At 36.4% G+C, this 23804-nt stretch overlaps 1 protein-coding gene across 1 annotated transcript; it reads right to left on the bottom strand.

Annotated features, from left to right (window-relative positions):
* Nucleotides 1–367: 367 nt before the first annotated feature.
* On the bottom strand, nt 368–23804 carry cttn (cortactin). The gene is given in 16 exon segments (XM_028442904.1): nt 368–1143; nt 3776–3844; nt 4036–4135; nt 4996–5216; nt 6753–6822; nt 7753–7808; nt 12567–12677; nt 14137–14247; nt 14501–14611; nt 15504–15614; nt 16967–17021; nt 19145–19255; nt 21689–21818; nt 21907–21980; nt 22066–22174; nt 23685–23804. Coding segments are annotated over 15 exon segments (1551 nt in total). The 5' UTR covers nt 22150–22174; nt 23685–23804; the 3' UTR covers nt 368–1006.

The following is a 23804-nucleotide window of genomic DNA, read 5'->3' as shown; positions in this document are numbered from 1 at the left end:
AATTTTTTCGTCAAACTTTATGCCTTACTTATAGCCTTACCTTCGTTTCGAGGCATTTGAATTTTTCTACTTTTTTTATGGGGAAGCTCACCTTACCATGGCAACCATCGGATGACTTTAATCTCATTAAACCAGTGTGAGTTATATTAATAACTACGTCACAGTTTGTCAAAGACCTAATAAATATCTTGCAGGATTTAAAGGTTCAGATACCACAGCACACACACACCCAACTATAAATAAAGCAATAGTTTCCTTAAAAAAAAAAAAAAACAATCAGATGTTTATTCATAAGTTTATTTATTGAATATTTTAAAAAAAAGTTAATGATGTGACTTAAGCAAACAAATACAGATAAAAATAAGACTTTTGAAAAGGTCACTTTTTATTATAAAAGCCCATAGATGAATAAACGGAGATGGGGCGTGTCCAACCTGCAGGAGATAATCACTCTGAATTACTTCCTCTGACCATGACATCACTGCACTGATGATGGAGAGCTTTAGTTCCATGGAAACATTGTTTCTGTCAAACGCTGCAGGTTAGCCAAGGTTTAAAGTATGAACGCTGACGTGAAGCTAGCGAGAAAAAGCCCTGAAGAAGAAAACCCAGCAGCAGAAAGAAGAAAATCAAACCTTTTAATCTGAAGCATCGCGATGGAGGATTGTTGTTCATGATTCGATTTGTTGCTAACTCCTAGTTTTGGACGAGAACATTTAAGAAAAGCACATAATGGAAAAAAAAAAATCATAAACATCGTTATCTGACGAACAACAACTCGAGCCTGAAAATCAATGATTCTTTGATCTCCGAAAACACTTAATCTGCGATCATCGGTTTGGTCCTACAAAGGTTTGAAGGACGATTAGAGCATGGAGACAGGAGCGTGGGATTCTTTTAGGACGCAGTGGAATGCGTCCTAAAGGAATCCTGAGTGAAAGGAAGAAAAAAGAGAGAAGCAGGAAGATGAGAAGTGTCCTGACAGGGGGCGGAGCTTCCTCCATCCTCACTGTCGGACCTCTACGTAGTTTGCTGGGAACAGGCCGTAGGCTCCTCTGCAGACGCCTCTCCACCAGCCCTCATCGATCATCTCGATGTTAGTGATGATGTCATCAGGGTCGAACGAGATCTCATCGTCACCGGCTGAAAAAAGGAGGAAGAGGAGACGGGCTGCTGTGATTGGCTGATCCAAACACACACAATTTCATTAAGTTTCAAGGGAATCCAGAGACTTCATTCTAGATTTGACTGACCTTTGACCTTTGTTTAATGTGCCAAAGGTCACACACTGAACTGCTGCATCACAACAATCACTCCTATGACAAACTTAAGTTTGTAAGTTAAATTTCGGGTGTTTCCCACTTTAAATAAAGGTGAATTTTCAAGCCCCCACCTGCACCCATTGCCCCCCAAATCATTTTTAACATTTCTTTTTTTGTGATATTATCTAGAGTCGTGTTTTGTTTGTTTTTTTGTGTGTATAAGCTTTTGTTTCAACCTATATGTTATCGGCTGAAGAGTTAGAATTACTATTGTTTGTTCTGTTTTTGTTTTTATGAAGACTGTCAAAATAAAATCAAATTCAAAAGAACACATTTTCAAATTTATTGAACCAGCAGGTAAAAAGTAACATATTTCATAATAAATCAAAAACTAAATAAACCAATTAACTGCATAAAAACAAATGTAAAAGTGCAATAGTCAAATCTGTGCCGAAAAGCTTAAGAAAACAAAAAAGGTTACTGTAATTTCCGGGCTATAAAGCACACTGTTTCATTGGCCGCATCACAATAATTTAGCAATTTTCTGAGAAAAATCCACACAAATGCCGCAGCCTAACAGGGGCTGCATTCTATTGGCTGATCAGCGTGCCCGCAAGACAACTCGGCCAAACAGAACGGGCAGGTAGGCGGGCTGCTGTACTCATGTTAGGTTTCACGGAAATGTCCGTGTTTCAACTGATGTGTTTCTTTTACTACATGAAGTCACCTCCTCACTGCCCCACGTCTACATATTGGTCCATTTACAGCTTTTTATGGTCACTTTTTACTGGAACCAGACTGATACACCGCTTCATCCTCTCTTCTTACCGTGAACTACCGCGGAGCAATCACAGCGAGTCGGACTCTGAGTCAGAATACAGACGTGATCGCTTCTGAACAAATCTAACGTGTTGATTTGGCAACTTCATGCTGTTATGCTACTATTACAAACTGGTTGACTTTTACTGTAGATGGAGCAGAGATCAGAACATCCTGTATACAGGCTGTTCTGATCTCCGCTCCGTCTGTCCGTCCTCCTTACGGAAGCATCTCCATCAGCCTCAGAGTCCAGAGCACCGATCAATCCTGAACAAACCTAACGCAGTGATTTAACAACTTTATGCTGTTTATTCTTTCTTCTATTACAAACTGGCTGATTTTGACTACATCCACGATGCTGCTGCTGGCTGTCTCTCTCTCTCTCTGACAACATTTCTCTGCGTCGTTGCTATGACGAGGCAGTGTGCATGACTGATCAGAATGATTCAGTGCGAGCAAAAACGATATTAACATTAACAATTTCATTGTTCCACCTGGTCTAATGAGACAAAGCTCAATTTTGTGGTGGCATGAAGCTTGTAAAACCGGGAAAAATCTGCAATTTAGCCGCAGGGTTCAAATTGTGAGAAAAAAATGTAGCGACTTACAGTCCAGAAATTACGGTATATTTCATTTTAGTCTAATAATTTAATGATCTTTTAATTTTTGCTACATTTTCAGGCTGCTCATTATGACTTTCTTTGTGTGTTCAGTGTTAAAGTTCACAGGCTGACGGTAGCAAAGCGCTTAGAAAAATTGAATTTATTTTTATTTTTCTCTTATACTACAAATATTTGACCATACATGTCATACATCAAAATGATCATTGCTTTCTCCATTTTCTATTAAAACCAACATGTTTCATAATGCCACCAAGACTTTTTTTCATTAACAATGAAAATCATTAACACTTAACGAAACAAAACACCTACACACAAAAAAGTAATAATGAGAAACCTAAAAATGTAGCAGAAATTAAAAAAGCATTACATTATTAGACTGCGTTACATACTGTATGCGACTGGAAACAAACATTTAACATGGAACTCAACTGATTATTTCCTGTATAAATGACTACTGCGCTTTAACATTTGCTTTTTATGCAGGTGATTGGTTTTAATTTTAGTTTTGATTTATTATGAAATAGTGTAACTTTTTACCTGTTAGTTCAATACATTTAAAAAAATGTGTTATTTGCAGAATAGCCAAAAAAGAAAACACTGAGTTAACCTGACAGATGTGTTTTTAGAGGGAGGACGAACAGGGAGAACATGCAAACTCCACACAGGGATTGAACCCCATGAGGCTGAAGTGGATTTGAGGCTACATTTCTCTTTCAGATTATTTTTTTATTAATCTGAGATTATATTGATTTTTCCAATTCATTAATTCTTTCATCTTGAACTGGTCTATCTGATCTCATCTTTAATCAATCAATAACTTTGGTTTCAGTCTTACTTGATTCAGACTTGGTTTACATGGTAAAATGTCAAACTCGTCTAAACTTGTTTAAATTGAAAGTTCTGTGTTTGTTCCGTTTTACATCGGCTCGTTTCATTAATCTTCATTAACTTTACGTCTGTTTTTGTCACTAAATGTTTCAAACCTTTAATAAAACGCCTTCATCTTGTACTTCCTGTGATTAATTAACTTGATTTGGTTTCTATTAAAAACGTGTTTAAAGGACGTCTCACCAGCTTGGTAGTCGTAGAGGGCGACCGCCGTCACCCCGAGGTCCTCACCGTACTCCTGCTGTGGAGCGTCTGCACGACAGAAGAGTCATCATCATCATCATCGCTCAGTGAGCTGCTTGGATTCCGAACTACAGAAGTTATTCCACAGATACTCATTTCCTGTTTACCTCCTCACTTCCTGAGACTCTCTGATGTTTTCACTAACACCCACTTCCTATTATTCTTGTCTATGCTTTTGAGTGCGTGTGTGTTGGACTGACCCTGACTTGGGCTGGTAGTGTCCTCTGGGTTCTGGTAAAGATCCTCCTGTGGTTCCACCTCATACACGTTCTCTCCGTTTTCTGCGGCGGCGTCCGACACCTCCACTGCAGTCGTGTTCTGAAAAAGTGACGTCGTTAGAAAACGTGGAGACGTCACATTTCTGCTTGTTTAGAATTTGATCACATTTACCAAGTTTGCAGTTACACAGGAAGACCAATAGGGGGCACTTTTTTGTTTCAAGTATGGAGGTATATTTGTGTTCAATGAAAAAAAAAAACCCACTGAAATCAAAGACAAAAAGTATTTGAATACAAAAAAAATATTGTATAATGAACACATTAAAATATATATTTTTTTTATTCAACTTTGTTCTTTGATTGAAATGTTTTCTCTTAATTGATTAATAAAGACAAATAATAATATGAGATAATACGAAAAAGATTACTTCACTCAAAGAAAAAAAGAAAAGGTTTTTCCATTACCGATTTTTTATTATTGAAAGCTTTTTTGTATTTAATAATAAAGACACAAATCTACCTCCATAGCAGAGAAACACTAATCAGATACTTTCTGTGGCTTGGTGGATTAAAGTAAATTATTATTTTTGTAACTATTTAATTAATTAATAAGATACACAAAAATAACAATTTCCCACATGAAAATCAAAATTATATAAAATACTGAAGTCTATTTTTAATACTAACCTTAAATATCACATTTAAATGATTTTCATCACAAAACCCCCAAAAATGAATAAAAATCCATACACCTTTAGAAACATTTAAAGGAAATTATTTCCAGCCGTTAAACTAAAGCACTGTATTTAATTTTTCAAAAAATAATGTAAAATGTGTGAAATTCTCCTAAAACATGTCGGCGAGGGTAATTTTGTGTGCTTAATAAATCCCATCCAAAGGGTTTGAGAACCGGTGCTTGACCTTTGACCCCTCACCTGGTACAGCGGCTCAGCAGCGGGCTGGGTCGGGGGGGGTGGGGCTGGGAACAGGTGAGGGAGTGCGGGCTGCCTGGGTCTCCACCTTACGGCGCATCTCCTCCTGCTCCTGCTGCTCTTTGGCCTGACGACGTGCTCGCTCCTCTTCAGCACGTTTACGGTCCTCCTCCTCTTTCTGCTTAGCGATGTTCTCAAAACGAGCCTTGATGCTTCCTGTGCTGCTGCCCTCTGAAATAGACAGGAAACGGGTCAGGCAGTCAGAGTCAATTATAATTGAGTAATTGATCATTCAAAAACACTTGTCTGTTGGAATCATAATTGTACTGTATGTAGTTAATTAATAAAATGTTTTATATATCTATATATATATGTTATGTTATATATATATATATATATATATATATCTGTTCATTAGACCTTAAAAACTAGTGTAAATATGATGAGCACACTTAAACTGGGGTGAAAATGCAGTAAGGCGTGTAAAACACCCACATTTCAGGTAAGGCTATATATGGGGGATGTGACAATTCACTCAACTCCCGATACGATTCACGATACGATTCACGATTCGATTCTCTCACGATTTATTTTACAAAATGGGACTGTAGACAAATGACTGAAAAATATTCCTTCATTTTTTTCGGGGAAAAACTAGAAAATACTGTACTGTTTTCTGTTTATTTTTCATTGTCAAAAGAATCCATTGACAAACTATTAAAAACAATGCAATTTACCTAAAAATAAATCCTGAATGAAATAAATAAAGCAATAATACAAATGAAGAAGAAGCCTATTAATTTAAATTCTGGTTCTATAGTAAACAATGCAATAGTTATTTTTCTTTTTAAAAGTGCAACTGAAAATGTATTTTGTGCCTGAACAATTGGACTTTAAAAAAAAAAAAACAGTCATTGCACTGTATGTACATCAAATATTTGTTTGGACCAGCAGAGGGCGCGGGTAACCCAGTGATCGGTTGGAATGCAGTTAATCTAGCAGTGAAGAAGAGATGCTATGCTAGCAGACAGAGCTAATAGAAAAACGTGACTTTTACAGATTCACGTAATATTACAGATATTCTTTTGGTGCTAAAGGGGTAAGGAATCATTTATGAACATGTTTAAGAGTAGTAGGCAAGTACGCCCGCCGCCTACGCTTCTGGACAAGAGAAGGATAAAGATATATATATAAAAAAGTACTGATTCAATTTTCAGAGTATCGATATCAACCGTGATACCTATGAATTGATTTTTAACTGCCTTACGATTAACCGTTACATCCCTACTATATATAGTAAGGCATAAAAATGGAAGCGAAATTTTTTCTGAGATAAAGCTATCATAAGAAAACTAGTTCAAATGATGAGCACAGTGCACTTAAACTGAGGTGAAAATGTCACCTAATTATATAATAAACAATATTTTTCTGTGTATTTTACAGCTGATTTAAGACATGGGTCAAAAGGACCTGTTATTCTAAGTGGTGCTAACAGAAAGCTAACACAGGAGGAATGTTATGTTTTATGGGGTTATTTATTAAAGGCTCAGTAATTGGTATTAACTGTAATTGATCTTTAGTAATTGAGAACGAATTCATACTTCACTTTCAGGGGGGAAAAAATAATTGCAATCTTGATAGTAATTGGAAAAAAAATGCTGGTCAACGTAATCATAATTGTGTTGTAATTGATGATGAATAATTGAAGAGGTAATTTGTCATTTAAAATTGTAATTGTCATGAGCCCTGGAGCAGAGCAGCACTCACCAGCTTCCACAGGTTTGGTCTTCTGATAGGACGAGCTGGGTTTGTCCAAGTCCTCGAACGTCCCAGCGCTCTGTCCAACAACACAGAAAGAGTCTTTGTTTATTAAATGATTTATCAACTCAAACATGGAAGACACACCTCCTCCTTAGACATGGAAACCCTCAGCCATAACATTAACAGGACGTTACCATGGTAACTAATGCACCTGGCGCTCCACAGGGGAGAAAACATTTCTGGTAAATTTCCACAGAAACTTATGGTTGGGAATATTGAAAAATATAAATTTTCATTGCAATTAATTTAAAAACAACTGTTGCTGATATCTTAGATGAGGGGTTCACAACCTTGGGGTCATGATCCCATTTGGGGTTGTGAGACACTGGGAGGGGAAGCCAGATGCCTTCAAGAAATTAGGAATATTTTTAACCCTTTTTCTCCAACAACACTAAACTTATATTTTAACAAATTTTCATCACTTTTTCTGCAAATTTTTTCCACTTTCAAGACATTTTTAACTCTTATAAATTCTTTCCACCACTTTTCCACCTATGTTGCATATGTTGACCCATTAGTCACTTTTAACCTCATTTCATGCTTTTTTCCTCCCAATTTAACCACATTCACAATTTGTCATGCCCATTATTTGACAGTTAAAACTAATTGTTTCTACTTTTTATATTACATATCCCCCCACCAATACTGCATGGGGAAGTTTCCAACTTTGAAAATTCCTGAAATGTTGCAACCCAAGTTGAAATGTTTGGTTTCTTAAATGTATCATTTTGAACAGATGTTGATATCCAGAACATCTGAGTTAAACTAGAACAATGCCTTCTCATCCAACATCAGTGCCTGACCGCTGCAGAAATTCAGGAGAGGACACACGCACAACAAAAACTAAAATGTGTTGAAAGAAATGTGAAGACTGACAAACGCTGCTCTCCACATCCAATACATTTCAGTTTATGTATACTCGTGATGATTAGATATCCAAACTCACCTTGTCCATGCGGTCGTTCTGGACCCCAAACTTCCCACCAAATCCTTTGGAGTAATCTGGTGACAAACAAAAAAAACAAAAACAATCACCTTCTGTTCGCTCACTGACCTCAGAGAGCTTCACCTGAACCTCCTCACAGTTCAAACCGAGCCCACCGAGGTCGCCCTGATGTGATGGAGCTGGGAATCTAACAGAGGGTGGGGAACTCATGCAGCCATGTTCACAGGAGGAGCCTAATGTGACGTGAACACTGGCAGGGGGCGGAGTCTTAGGGAAGATCAGCAGCAGGGTGAGCGCGATGAGCAGCCGGAGCTGCATGCACTGAACACACAAGACACAGCCAATGGAGGGGGCGGAGCCAAGGTGATGATGCACAGCTAATCCTGCATGTGCTTAAATAATGTGCGAGAACCTGTCCCTGTTAGCAGACTGGACGGTATGAAATTTACTCTACAGCAGAAACTTCACTCATTCTTTTTCAGGGTTTGTAACATTCCCATTTGTAAGATCTTCTCACAAAGACAATGAATCCATTCATGGAATCCTGAGCTCATCCAAGCTGTTGATCCAAGTTGCTGATGAATATATTGAAAGTGACAGTTTTTTGTTCTAGTTTACATCTTCTAGATGCATGTTGTGTTGTTAAAACTCATACTCAGCAGTTTACACAAGAGTTAGTTCCGACCAAGTAAATTGATTGGACAAGAGACATCACATGAGTGCTGATCTGGGACTTGTTATAGACATTATCACTCTGATGTTCAGGCGTTCTAATAAAATGCGCTTGAAGAAATGTTGTATAAAAAGAGCAGTTATCATACTGGAGGTCGTACTGAAATATCAGCACTGATTACCTATGACCAAATCACACCAGCACTACCTCTAGAGCTTGAATCCTTTGCCCGTACCCAACTTGTTTAAGTCCGATCTTTATACCATGGGTTCAGGCCAAGTTCGGACGCCACGCGGTAAATAAATAGTCAGGTGTGGCATTTCGATTAGCGCGAAAAAGACGCACGTACTGTCTGTAGTGGGAAATTAAGCCACATATCATGTTTGTAATAGGATGCAGAACGAGGGAATAGTAAATAAAGCAGAGTTATTAAAGACACTCGCATCAGATCATTCTGCATGAGCACGCACGAATGGTATGATATTGCTTAATTGCCCGTTAAGATTTTTTATATAAATTACAAATTTTTAGCTGGTTAAAAAAAAATCAAATTAAAAAAACATTGCAGCCATAACCCTCCATAATTCACATCTTTTACTGTAATTTTCCTTAGATGTAGACTTTTTAGTTCTCTCTGAACAGACACTTTGTTGGTTTGAAACTTTAACTCTATTCCTAATTTCTTTTTTGCCTTCAAGTTATAAACAGTTATGGTGGTCGTTAAGGTGGTAAAGGGGCGTGGACATTGAAAGTCTAAGTGGTAATGGTAAGATTAAAAACTTGCATGGCAGCTCTGTCACCACTGGTGTGTGAATGGGTGAACATTGTGATGCCTTTGGTGGTAATTAAAGTGAAAATGTCAATTTTCCTCCCTCGATTTTAATTATCTGCATGGATATCATTGATTTTTTTTTATTTAATGGGTACCACTGAATAGCGTTAGTTAAATAATAAAAATCTAAAATGCAAAAATCTGTCGATCTTGCATACAGGGACAGTTTTAACAACATTATTTTTAACAAAATGTGAACTTCTGAGCATATTTTGAATAAATGACAATTACACTGGAGGATTTTTTAAATCAAAGGGCGCAGGTGTAACTGTGCAGGGTGCGCGTGTGCACAGAGGAGAAGCAGCCATTGCTGGGGAGGAGGCAGAGGAGGATGAGGAAGATATAAATTAGGGGGGAGGGGTTTGGTGCCTTTCTGGGATTGGTGCTTGGCCAGGCTCTCCTTGTGCTCATAGCTCAGTGCACACTTGTCCTGCCTCGCCACCTCCACCCCATACCGCCCTCCAAACCCACGCTTATAGTCTGCAACACACACGAATACACACACACACACACACACACATATAAACAGAGACAGGAGTGAGAGCAGGAGAGTTCACATCCCCTCACACCACAGTCAAAGCATCAAGCTGCGTTAGTCGTTAGAAACATGGAGTAAATCAACATCCAATCAGGAGGATCGTTTGTCCTGCAAGAGATGCTGAAGGGTTTTTTTTTTTTTTTAAAACACCTCAAATAAACATGAGCTTTTTAATAAATTAGATGTGGAATAAACAGAAATGTTTTTTAACCTCAGCAATTTACGCACTTTTGGCTGGAAAAAGAGCATTTTCAACATTAATGTGCCCTAGTTTAAACTTCCAGGTTTAAATTACATATAAAGTATATAAAAACTGACAATATCCAAGCATTAAGCGAATTTAAACTTAAATGTAATTACATTTCGTTGATATTATGAACAATTTTAATTTAGGAGAATAATTTGAGGAAATTTGCAGGATTTTGAAAAACATTTGTTTTTTTCCATCAATTTGAGATTAAAAAATGACTGCCATCATGTGATATAAACATAGGAAATTTTTCCAATTTGTATCCATGTGTATTTTGGATTTGGATTTTGTAAGAATTTTGAGTTTTCCCAACATTTTAACTAGGGCTGGGCGATATATCGAATATACTCGATATATCGCAGCTTGTAGTCTGTGCGGTGTTGAAAATGACCATACCGTTAAACTCGCGGACTTTTTTTTTTTTTTTTTTTTTTTTTTTTTAAATATCTTAGTGGCATTATGCACAAAAGGTGCACTTAAATTTAGTGTTGTTTTGAAATGTCATCTTAATGACAACATGCACAAAAGGGCACTATTTGTTTTAAAATATTGTAGTGGCATTATGTACAAAAAGTGCACTTTAATTTTGTGTTTTGAAATGCCATGTGAGTTGCATCCTGCACTAATGTCTTGTTTTGAAATGTCTCTGTGACAATTTTGCACAGAACGTGCACTTTCTGTTGACAATTTTATGTTTGAGCCACTCACTGTTTAATAAATACAGTTATGTCAACTTTGACTTAGTTGTGATATCCCCTTTTTTGCATGAAAGTTTAAAATTGGCATATATTAATGCAGTATGATCAAGAATGTTTTAATGTAGACATATAGAATCATCATACTGGTGTGATTTTGTGCATCAAAGTGTTAATTCAAGGGTAATGCAAAATATCGAGATATATATCGTGTATCGTGACATGGCCTAAAAATATCGCGGTATTTATAAAAGGCCATATCGCCCAGCCCTAATTTTAACATTAAAAAGTTTCATTCACACAATAATGAATATTTTCTATGTAATTTTTACTTTCTCCTGCAGGCCGTATTAGATGCTCCAAAGGGCCGGATTTAGCCCCCGGGCATTGAGTTTGACATTTGATTGATTATTTAGAAGAATACTTGTTTAAAGATGGGAACTTTAAGGCTTTTAATCTTGTTCTATGTTTCCTGTTTGTGGCTGTCCTTGGTAAATAACAAATCAACACAATTTTGCACAATAACATTGAAGTTGTGTTTTTAAATTGTAAATAAAAGTTTAATTTAAAGGAATAATGACAGTTCTATTACTGTTTATTTTTGGGACAAACAATCATAGCTGTGGTTCCTCTTCCTCCTGTGGCACACTAAAAGAGGAAATTGTTTTTTAACTGACTGCAGTGAAACCACATCAGAGGTGAAGAGGAACTGAGAGTGTTTCATTCTGACATTTAGAGCCAAGGTAAAATAAGTCTGTTTTTACCCTTGACTTCTGATATTAAACAAGCCTCCTGTCTTAGATTTGGTTTTAAAACTCACACAAAGCGACACTGAGCAGGTTTTCCTCTTCCTTCCATCGATACCAGGTACTGGGTTTGTGAAACCCGCTTCTCAGGCTTGGAGTGCACAATAATAATGTAACCAGACATCCGTCATTGTTTACTGAAGCTTTTTAGGCAGTGAAGTTCACACATCCAACCATGTTTGGTTTATAAAAAAAAAACCTTAGAAATCACACAAATTATTACTCTTCAAATAACGCGAGAAAAAGCAAAAACTCCACCACAACTCATACTTGAAATCTAAAATGTTTAAAATCTGTATGCATGTAAAATATAATGTAAACTACGATGACATATTAGGGCCACATGAAAATAAAATACAAACCTGGGCACTACAAGATTAATGGCGTATCTTAATAAAATCGGAATTTTATGAGAATAAAGTCATAATTTTATGAGAATAAAAATAAAATACAAACAGGGTCTGCGTTGCAGAGAAGGTGGAACATTTAGTGAGATTATTATTATCTTAGGTTTCACACACAGTGAAATAATGAGTCTTTTGGCCCATCATCATCACACTGGTATCACTTTAAGGATGTTTAGATTTGTTCCGACAAAAGAACCAGACTAATTTGGAGCAAACGGCCTCTTTTTTTTTTTTTTTAGGTACGGCTTTAATCTTGAAATATTACCAGATCTCGTAGTGCTCAGATTATATTTTATTTTAATGCAGCCCTAATACGCCATCGTGGAATAACATAAAATATCAAATAATTAAATTTTTAAAATCCCCAACAAAGATGTGATAAAAAAATACATAGTTACAAAATATAAATAACAAAAATATGCACAAATAGAAAAATAAGAAATAAAAATGAAGTCATGGTGTTCAAGGGATCTAGTTTCAATGCAATAATGATCAATAAACACAGTTTTAATAATAATAATAATAATAATAATAATATAATGAAAAACACTTTCTAGAACCAATAAATTCTCTCCTCCCGTTCCCTGGGTTTGACCCTCAGAGGTTGCCGTACCTTTCTGGGACTCATGAAGCTGGAGCTTCTCCTGGTGATCCCATCCCAGGGCAGACTTATCCTGTCTGTCCGTCTGAACACCAAACTTCCCCCCAAAGCCTTTCACATAGTCTGCAGAGAAGAGAGACAGCCTGTGAAATCTTCATCTTTTCTCCAAACACACAATCCCTAATTTAAATAATAATAATAGTTTACAACAATAACTCAAACAGCAGGAGACACTGCCAGGTGCATTATGGGAGTTCTGAGTTCGCCCTGGTCATGTCCGCTCAGGTATGAAAATGTAGGAATGTCGGTGAAGGAAGCAGGTCGGGACTCGTTCACGACCTCAAGACACAAAACCCTGCTGCTGAAATACCAGCAGATTAAACCCACAGCCAGTTTAACTCAGACCAGAACACAAAGAATTTGTAACTGGTTTGACTCAGAAGTACTTTATTTATCTCAGGGGGAAATTACTTTGTCACAGAGGTTCAAACAATATTATAAATGAAAAGAAGAAACACTAATAAAGAAGTAAAGGACTGTTAATTAAATAAGGATTGAAGCTTTACATTGTAAAGTTGTTCACTCGTTTTAGATCTGGAGCCATTTGTGAAGTAAGGAACTGTTTCTCAACAAGACAAATGCACTAAAGCGTTCCCTTATCACACACTAAGAGTGTGTGATACATGTTCCCTTATCACACACTAAGAGTGTGTGATAAGGGAACATGTAGAGCAGACAACTGGCAGCCCTCCAAGGAAATAAACAAAATAATTAAAAAAAATAATATAAAATCCATAAATACACACAATAGAACAAAAATATTAGAAACGTACATAAAACGACAACTTAAATACACAAAATTAAGCAAAAAAAAAAACAAAAACTGACAATTACACTAAAAATGTCAAATATAACAGAGAAACCTACAAAATGGCAACAAAAACACCAAAAATTATCAAATGACTACAGAAATTCACAACAATGATGAAAAGTTGCACAAGATGACTACAAAAATAGACAAATATATTAGAAAATGTACAAAACAACAACACAAATGCACTAAATTACTCCAAACACACACAAGACAATTACAATTATAACAGAAAACTGAATAAACAAAAATACAAAACTCCAAAAGCAATAACACACAAAACTCTAATAATGCATGGATTGGTCATTATTATCATCATAAAATAAAAAATAAAAGATGCTCATCTGTAGAACAGTCTCTATATTTTGGTTAACTTTTCTGCCTTTTATGTCCAAAATAAAGTCTTTAATTAAATAATCAATCAATAAATTGTTATTAAATAGAAGTATCAGTGCTAAGTCCCTTCAGGATCACTCCTGTAATGTTAGTACATCCTGAATGTTTTAGATCTCTCCCTGAATCTAATAATGTGTAATCGTGCAGCTCTACAGAAAGCCTGATCAAATCACTCATTTACTATTTTACGGTGGTCAGTTTGTGATTTATCGAGCTTAATGAAGACAACCAAACCTACTTTGCTTCTTCTTGTTGGATTTCTGGTTCTTAAAGCGAGGATAAGAAACATTCTAACATTTTGCTGCTTCCACAAACCTTTCTGCGATTCATGTTTCTCCGTCTTCCCCTGGTACTCGAAACCCACAGCACTTTTATCCACTTTGTCCGACTCGATGCCAAATTTACCCCCGAAGCCTTTGGTGTAATCTGCCATTGACAAAGACAAAAGGGGGAAGTAACAAAACCAAACTAAAATCAAGTTAAGAACACATTTTAGATAATAAAGATAGAAATTTAAACTCAATATTGACCATGTACAAAAATAAAATGAGTTTGTCACTTTGTGTTTATCTCGTAACATAAAACAATAGCACTGAAAATTTTTATCCGTAGTAAAACCACATAACAAATCTAATTCAGAAAAGATGTTTAGAAAAAACATTTTGCTGCTTCTACAAACCTTTCTGAGATTCATGTTTCTCCGTCTTCCCCTGGTACTCGAAACCCACAGCGCTCTTATCCACTTTGTCCGACTCAATGCCAAATTTACCCCCGAAGCCTTTGGTGTAATCTGCCAATGGATGTCAGAGATTATGAAAATGAAAATACTCTGAACAGTCAACTAACGTTCCACTCTGTTCATTGCCATGCTTGGTTTTTTTTTTTTTAGTTCTCTGGCGCTCCTCCTGGGATGCAGAATTCTGACATCACATCACAAAATATCAGTTACGTATTGGATTTAAAAGCACATCTGATTCTAACTTTCTTAACCAGATTGGACACAGGTTGCATAGAAAAAACATATCTGATTTGGGCCACATTTGGCTGCAGTCTAAACGTAGCCTTAGGCTGCTTCTACACAAGGAAAGTTCCGGACTCAACATGAAGAACAGTTGATAATGTCAGCACCTTGATTTGGCACGATTTGTTTTCACATCACACTTTAGGAATTGTTCCAAACTAAGTGAGAAAGAGCTGCATGTTTTTGATGCTTTAACTCTGTGACAGTGAGCTCTAGGTCAGAAGTGTGACATATGCAGTTTGCCGGCAAACGCTCCAAGACAAACACCGGAGTAGAGTACGTGATTTAGAATTAAATCTAGCCACCAGAGTCGCTGAAGTTGCTTTTGGTGTGAACGCACATTAAGACAAGCTGGATAAAGAGTGTGCTGCTAAAATCTCAGGCACAGTTCTAGAGGAGTCCATGCCTTCACAAGTGGAATGATAATTTTAGGCAGGTTGTCTTAAAGACATAGCTGATTTGTTTATAATTTCAAGGCATCATCAATGGCAAAAACTACACATTTTAAGACTCCTGTAAAAGAAAAGGCTTTAAATTTCACTAAACTCAGAAAAGAAGACGGCAAGACTCAAACATTGTTAAAACAAACTTAAGAAAGTGAAAGAAGTGCAAAAAAAAAAATAAAAAAGCTTGTTTAGCATATGTGAGACTCCACACAAACCTTTCTGGGACTCGTGTTTCTCTGTTTTTCCCTGGTAATCAAAGCCCACTGCACTCTGGTCCACACGGTCTGACTGGACACCATAGCGACCTCCAAACCCAGCAGCGTAATCTACACAGACAGGCAAGAGAGACGGTTTGATGAAGTCATTGAAGTGGTTCAGGATAAAGACTTAGGATACCATAGTTTTGTACTTTATTCCTATCAATTTCAAACAATCGCGCCTTTGATTGCACGCCTTTCATTGTATATAAAAAGGAAGTAATCATCATATTTATCATCTGCCTCTGAGCTAAATTCACCCTAAAGAACAAAATGAGAAGATTTCACAAAGCTAATAAGAGATCAAAAGGAAGCACTTCACTTTGTACAAGGCTTTCCTTCACATTGGCTTCTTTCTAAAGCTGATATGAATATTTGCATTAATATTTATAATAAAAGATATTCTCACTATTTCTCTTTAGTAGAGGACAAATATGTACTTAAATGTAAGATGTGTATGCACTCAAAGACACAACAGTTTGTGAAAACATGGAGCCTGTTTCTACAGTGGCATCACTGCTTTAAGGCAGCTAACTAACTAGCATGATAGCATGTCCTGGTAGCACACGGTGAAAGAAACATAAAACAATGTGTAACGTAATCATAATAATAACGATGTGAAGCTGTCAGGAAGTAACTTAAATGTTACTTTACTTTTCAGAGTTATTAAATTATTATTAAAGTAACTAGAGATGGGTTATACTATTGACTCATAATTCCCTTAAGTTGTAATATTTATTTCATTTATTAATTTATTACAAAAAAAATATTATTTTTAATGTATTATTTGATTGTATATTTATTAATTTTTTTTTTTTTGGTCGACATCGGTATCGGTTTTTCTACTGACATTGAAAAACCAATACGTGCCATTTCTTGAACGTAATAAAACAGAAATAAGGCACGGTTTCCATTGCTGAATTTTGTCATTTAGCAAAAGTGATGTTTATTTGTGGAATACATTCAGTCAACACACACATTAAAAACAGGCTTAACCTGTTATTTCCATCAAGATATTTACAATATGACATAAAATTAGGTTAGGGAAGGGCTCAAAATATAGAGCGTTTTCAGTTAATATCAGAAATTTAGTGTTGGACAATATCAGCATATCTGATATCGGGGGAAAAGCTGTACTTGTATAGTAAAGGTAACTAGTTCTTATTTTTCAGTAACTTGCACAACGTTGGTTATACATGTATCTACTGTAAACAAATATTACAATAAATGTGGCAGTCAAATTAAGTATTACTGTATATCATCCAATCATGACATTCTTAGATTTGATTAATTCTGATCAGTTATTATTGAGCTCATTTGCAGTAAAAACTAAAAAAACAACTTGAGGTATATTTGTCAAAGCAGGAAACCAGAGTGGGTGTGGAGCAGCTGGAGGTGGAGATAAGACACGTTATTATTACCTTTCTGTGAGGCGTGTTTGTCCGTCTTCCCTGCATATTCAAACCCAACGGCTGACTGCAATGAAACAGGAAGAGGCAGAGGACTTAATGCTAACAACTAGCCTAGCAAAAAATGTCAGTTTAACGGCAATACTTTTGCTATTCTCCATTAAATCATGTCTGAGTTTTACAGCCGCATTCAGGCAGTCTGAGTGTGTTAGAAGCTACAGCAACAGTTCAATAATAGGAGTTAAATATTCTGCCATTTTCTAACCAAAATGCCCCTTAAAAACCTATTATTGTTTTCTGAGAAAAAAATCCCTCCCCCCCAATAGGGGGGAAAAAATAAAAATCAAAATAAAACAGCAATGGTGGAGTCCTTTCAAAATGATGCCAAATTTCAAATTAAACTCTTATTCACCCAACTACAGATCTACATTTCCCTTTTTTTTTAAAATCAATAATCCATCAACTCACAATAGTAATGACTCATTTATCCATAGTTTTGATTTGGTGATCGCTTTTTCCCTTCAAAACAACAATAATGGCCTCATACAAATGTATTTGAATAGCTTACAATATTGGAGGGCTGACATTTCACTTTAAATTTTGCAAGTTATTTGCAGGATTATTTTTTAGAGAAATTGCAGAAAATATTTGGATTTAAATTTTACCTCAATCATGCATTGATCAGGAAGTGTCATTAAATCTGGGAATTTGGATGGGATGAAATATCTGGATCTGAATAATTGAGTGATTTTATTTCCTCTGTAAGTTTCCATTGAACAAAAATCCTGCATCAGGCTGAATTTATCTCCAGGGCCTTGATTTTGACCTGCCTGCTCAACATCATGTTACCATGGTAACATATGCAAAATGCCACTGTATTTTAGTTTTTCTGACTGTAAAATAATTAAAATACAGCATAACATGATCAGACGGGGAGCCGTTCCAATGCTCACTACTACATTCAGCATCTCAGATCTCATGCAGTGTTAAGGGCAGGGTTTTTCAACCTTGGGGTTGTGTCCCCATGTGGGGTTGCCTGGAAATAAAAGAGGGTTGCCTGAAATGTTTAGTACTAATAAAAAATTTTTTTAAATTACTCATTAAAATTATGTTTTTTAATTTTTCTTTAAATTGATTTTAAGTAAATAATTGTTGTTCTTTTTCAAAATAAAACACCACACAATCTCAAACAACTGTATCGTATACATTCACTCTCAAATATAAATATGGTTCAAATAAAATGCAGCATAAAAATATCTGAGCTAGCTTTGTGTTCTAATACTGGCTACACTACATTTGTAACAGTATAACAAACATACATGATGACAAAAATAAATTTAGAGAAGAAAAAATGCCTCCAAAGTCGCCAGAAATTAGTGATATAAAAATGGTGTCAAGAGAAGAAAAAGTTGGGAACCAGTGGTTTAAGATTAAGCCAATAATCAAGAAAAACTCTAAAATATGATTTGATATTTTATGATTTTAATCACATTTATGATTCTAAAATAACAGTAAATGAAGATTTGAAAGCTAACGAGATTTGAAAACTTAACACATTATTTAATTCTTAAGTCACTAGTTCACAACCTTTTTTGGATTGTGACCCTAATTACTAGACATTTCAGGCGACCCCACATGGGGTCCCGAATCCAAAGGTTGAAAAACACTAGGGCTGCCGGTTGTTTAGTCGACTAATTGGTCGATGCCGTCGTGGTCGACCAAGATTTTCATTAATCGACCAGCAACGGTATCAGTTTCAATACTGTAAAAAATAAAATAAAATGCAATGCACTTATATAGGTGATAAGGATTAAATATCAAATATAATGTATTGAATGCTGAAACATGACTCTATGTCCAGCAACAGCTGTGTGAGTGCGTGCTGGCTGCAAAAAATAAAAAATAAATAAGTGTTGCACAGTGCACTCATCTGGTGTTGACAACAACTGTAGGTTTCACTTTTGCTTTGTTAAGTTCTGGTCAAAGCTTGAATAAGGTTAAATGGTCTGTGTTTAAAAGCAATTCAGCACCATAAAAAGCCAAAAATAAATATTTGTCTCTTTTTCTTTCTCCTCGTCCTCCTCTACACCTGCTCATTCATTCTCCTTTTTTTTTTTTGTCGACTAATCGCTACGTGGTTAACTACAGCCCTAAAAAACAGTCTTAAGTGATTAATAAATAAAGTGTGACCTGGTCGACTCGGTCCTCCTGGACTCCAAACTTCCCTCCAAACCCTTTGGAAGTGTCTGTCTGTGAGCAGTGCTTGGACAGTTTGCTCTGGTAGTCATGACCCACGGCAGACTGGAGAAACAAAAACATCAACTTTAGAGTGAGTGTGTGTGTGTGTGTGTGTTTTCAGGTGCCGACATCCCCTTCACTACAGCGTGAGTATAAACAACGTTCACACATGCTAGGAGGCCGAGGCAGTGTGCCAGAGATTATAGAGACATGAACCGACGACAGCTGACTCTGCAAGTTTCCACACGCAGAGTGTAAAGAGCTACATACTGCCAAGTCAGCGTCCATGTGCAACATCGGGAGGAAAACACAACAACATGGGATTTAAAGGGGACATATCATGCTAAATCCACTTTTTTAGCCCTTAAATGCATTTTCTTGCATATTTAGAGTGTTTCGAAGTACAAAAAAGTTCAAATTAGTCTCTTCAGGTGCTCCGTTGATATCTTTATATTCTGTTTTGGTCATATTTTTCAATCTGTTTTGATTTTTCTATTCTCTATTACGTTTTTTGAACAATAACGTCAGTATTTGCAGCGGAACTGGCAAATTAGGACATCAACTCCAGGCCCAACACTTCGAGCAATCCGCCATTTTTATTTCTCGCTTTTATTTTGTAGTCCAAGCTCAAGGATGCCGAAGTTACGAGAGGATAAGTCAAAATGTTTGGTTGTTGGATGTAGTAACCCACACGCTTCATTACATCGTCTCCTTAAGTCTAAAGTTTTTATTAGTCATTTCATTTTGCCGTTTTTGTCTTTGAAAAGACTATTAAAATGCATTTCGTGACGTTAGCTTGGCGCTAGCGTTAGCTCGGCGCTAGCGTTAGCTCACTTGTTAGGGTTCTGCAGGTTCATCATCATCTCGCTCCGCCGGGTCCGACTCAGGCTGGAACACGTAAGGCTGAATGGACAAGTCTTCTGTTGTTGACATTTTGTAAATGACGTGTGAATAAACATTTTCTGCACCGCTAGATAATCGTATCTCTTCTATCAAACTACAAAAATGGCCGAACAGGTGGAGTTGAACCGAGTGTCACCTCTGCAACCTGGAGAGGGGGCGGGGTATGAAGTGTCTCATTTGCATTTAAAGAGGCCGCACCAAATCGAGTTGCTCTTAGTGGCACATCAGAAAAGGGGTAGAAAAGGGGTGGAGCTATAATAATGAGGAATTCAGACCCAAACAGTTCCGCTCTATATAGACCGCAACTGTATGATTTATATGTAAAAAGGAAGGACTTAAATGCATGATATGTCTCCTTTAAAATAAGTTGCACCAGTGAACTAAAAGACTAAAAACCAATCTCTGATTTATGTGTAATATTGATTACATGTCAAACCAAAACATAAAAATCACACGTCAATTAGTTAGAATAAAAACAAACACAGAAACGAATTTGCATCTAATAACATTCTGCAAACAAGATAAACATTGACAGACTTGTTTCAATTTGGATATTACAACAGAAACACCAAATAACTGACCAAATAGTGGTCAGTGGTCCCCAACCGCTGGGTCACAGGACAGTATCTGCAAATAAGGCATATATTTATTTTAGAAATTTAACATTTTATTTTTCATTTTAAGCCTTCTGGGTAGCTTATTTTGAAAAATAAATAAATCTAAAACAATGGTCTCTCTAAAGATTTTTTGTGTGTTTTGTTGTGATGATATTTTTGCACCAAAGATTGTCTGGCTTTGTTTAGTTTCCGTCCAAATTTTAACGTAGGGTGACCACATGCCCGGTTTTACCTGGACAATTTCAAAACTCATGAAAATATCTGGGTTTGTGAGGACCCTGAACGCATCTCAGGGAACTCGTTTAGTATAAAAAAAAAAAAACTAACTCCGTTAATGTTTGCTCTATCTGAGAAAGTCCACCAGTTTCTGAAAGCTAACGATTTCCTATTTACAGCCAATATGGTGTTAGTAAAGTAATTTTACTCACACGTGACAGAATCATTAAAGATACCGCTTCGTTTTGACAAAATCGCACACACGATGAAAAGAGAGCAAAAGAGATTAAAAGAGACCAAATAACGGATTTAATTGAATAGGTCATTTATTGAAGTATATATTATTATCATTGATTATTTACTGTTCTGTAAGCCTTGAGTTTTTAAGTTATAGTTTTAATGTCTTGGAGATGTTTCCCATTGTTTCAATGATAGAGATTTAAAGAAGGTTTATATGATATATTCCAAAGACAGATTGTTATAACGCATAATAAAGGTGATTGACTTCAGTCACCACTGATTTCAGATTTTTTTTAAATCTTAGTTATAAAGAGATAAATTATCTTTTTAAACCTTATATTGTATTTTGCCATTAGAAGGTAGATTTAAGAAAACGTTGAGTACTTCGAGTATGTCGAGGTCAGCCTAAGTGTCCTCTTTTTTAGAAATTAAAATATGATGACCCTAATTTAAACTAAAAGGATCTGCTACAGACTTGTAACAAACTGTTGTGTGGCTGCAGTACATATCCATCTCTCACCTTGTCCATGCGATCCTGCTGCACCCCAAACTTTCCCCCGTATCCATGCGAAGCTTTGGGCATCAAGTCCAGCTCTTTCTGCTTCAAGTTGGTGTGCTCTGAGGAGACTGTCTCCCTCAGCTGTTTGATGCTGAGTCAGAAAAGGAAGGAGGAAATGGTTTGAGGAGGAAGAACATTCCATTCCACACAGGAACACCACAAAGACAAGACGAGCTCACTTAATGTGCTCCTGATGTCCGGAGCCCGCCACGGTCTTTGCCCCCCAGCGCTGCTCCTTCTCTGACACATCGTTCTGATGACAAACAGAGGACGGTCACTTTCACTCATACAGAGAACCTTACACAGAGAAGGTCCAAAAGAAGGAGGAGTGGGGGCACCTCAAAGTCAGGGTCGGTCTCCCAATCGTCTCCGCCGTCGTCTACGGCCACTTTGACCGACTGGCCGGCCGCTGCCTTCCACATGGTCACTGAAGCTCTGACACACAAACTAAAACACAAAACAAGTCATTTCTGATTTTACATATATTCATTTTCTCAGCATTTACTCCCAAATGTCAGTTCCTTAAACTGATTTTGGCAGATAATGTGCATCTGTCAGGAACTCCCTTATCAACCCTGATTATAGTTAATATCTCACCATTTTAGAAGTATCAGAAAGACAAAACAATTCACACAATGAAAAAATAACTAAAAATTAAGAATAAGTATATAAATAATAGTTGTATTAATAATAATAATAATAATAATAATAAATAATAGGCCTGAAAAAATTCCTCAAGGCTCTTGAATTCCGTTATTTTACTGCCTTGAAGCCTGAATTTGTCGGCTTAGGTTAATACCACATGTAGCGGAATGTTTTTGTAAAATATGCATGTTTTGTGTTTTTCCTACTTTACGGAATACAAATAAATGTACCGGCCCTATTTTCTGTTGTATATTTAAAATTGAACTTTAAGCAAAAGTATAGTTAATCTGATTACTCAATTAATCACTAGAATAACTGACAGAATATGCGATTATCAAAAGTATTTTCTTCTATTAGCAATTTTCAACGCAATAAACAATCCTGATATTTTCAAAAACTAAAGTCATTCTGGGAATTGGAAACTTTCCATTGGAATTAACAAGAAATTCTCAAAATTTGAGATTAATTTCCAATAAATAAGTTTATGTTTTTGAATATTCCCAAAATTCCCGAGCTTAATTTTCCATGGAAATTCATTACAAATTATCCACCACTTTGCAACCCTAGTGAAGAAGTGTGAGCAAAAGAATATTACAAACAACTAAATACAAAATGTGTAACGAAATCAAGGACTGAAAAAAGCGAACAATCATAAACATCAGCATACTGTATCATGTCACTATTTATTTATCTTTTTCTGTATCTATTAAGTTAGATAGAATTAAACTAGTCTTAGAATGCACATCATCATAAATTTGGGTGAACTCCAGCCATGTTTTCATTTATGAATATAAAAGCTGTCAAATAATAATAAAATATTCATAATTAGCTTCATTTTACTGTAGAAATGTTTGAAATACAATAAATAATGTATATCTTATTTTAAATAAAAGAAAAAAAAGATTACATTTTCCAAAAAGCCCAAATAGGGAATTCACCCAACGATAAATCAGGTGAAATAGAGATTGTGGAACCCAACGCTGTCCATAATGTCTCAGAGTTTAGATTGATATACATTGGGAATAATGGGGAAAAGGTTTACGTGACAGCAGGAAGTCGGGCGTGACTAGGTTCGACTCCAAAACCCAGACACGCTTTCTGTGCGAGGTTTTTCTATCCAAAAAGACTCGGTTTAAGTGACGCCAGCCGTCAGAAGTGTAAAAATGAACCTCCCTGACGTGTCAGTGACTCAGCCTGATCCAGTTCATGTAGCATTAGCTACTGGAGCTAATGCTACCTGCAGGAGGGATAACCCATCAGTGCTGAGGCAGGATATCAATTATTAATCAGCGTTGAACGTGTTCACAATTACCGTCTGACACCGGAACCGTGGATCGGCGGCTGCTGAAGGTTGAGTTTGTCCCGGAGGACGCGGTCCAATCCCGCTGAAGTCTGTCTGCTGTCCGCCGCGACGCTTCCGGCTCTCCCAATA

The sequence above is a fragment of the Gouania willdenowi genome, chromosome 3 (assembly GCF_900634775.1).
Source record: "Gouania willdenowi chromosome 3, fGouWil2.1, whole genome shotgun sequence".
NCBI lineage: Eukaryota > Metazoa > Chordata > Actinopteri > Blenniiformes > Gobiesocidae > Gouania > Gouania willdenowi.
This window is presented reverse-complemented; position numbering and strand designations above follow the sequence as displayed.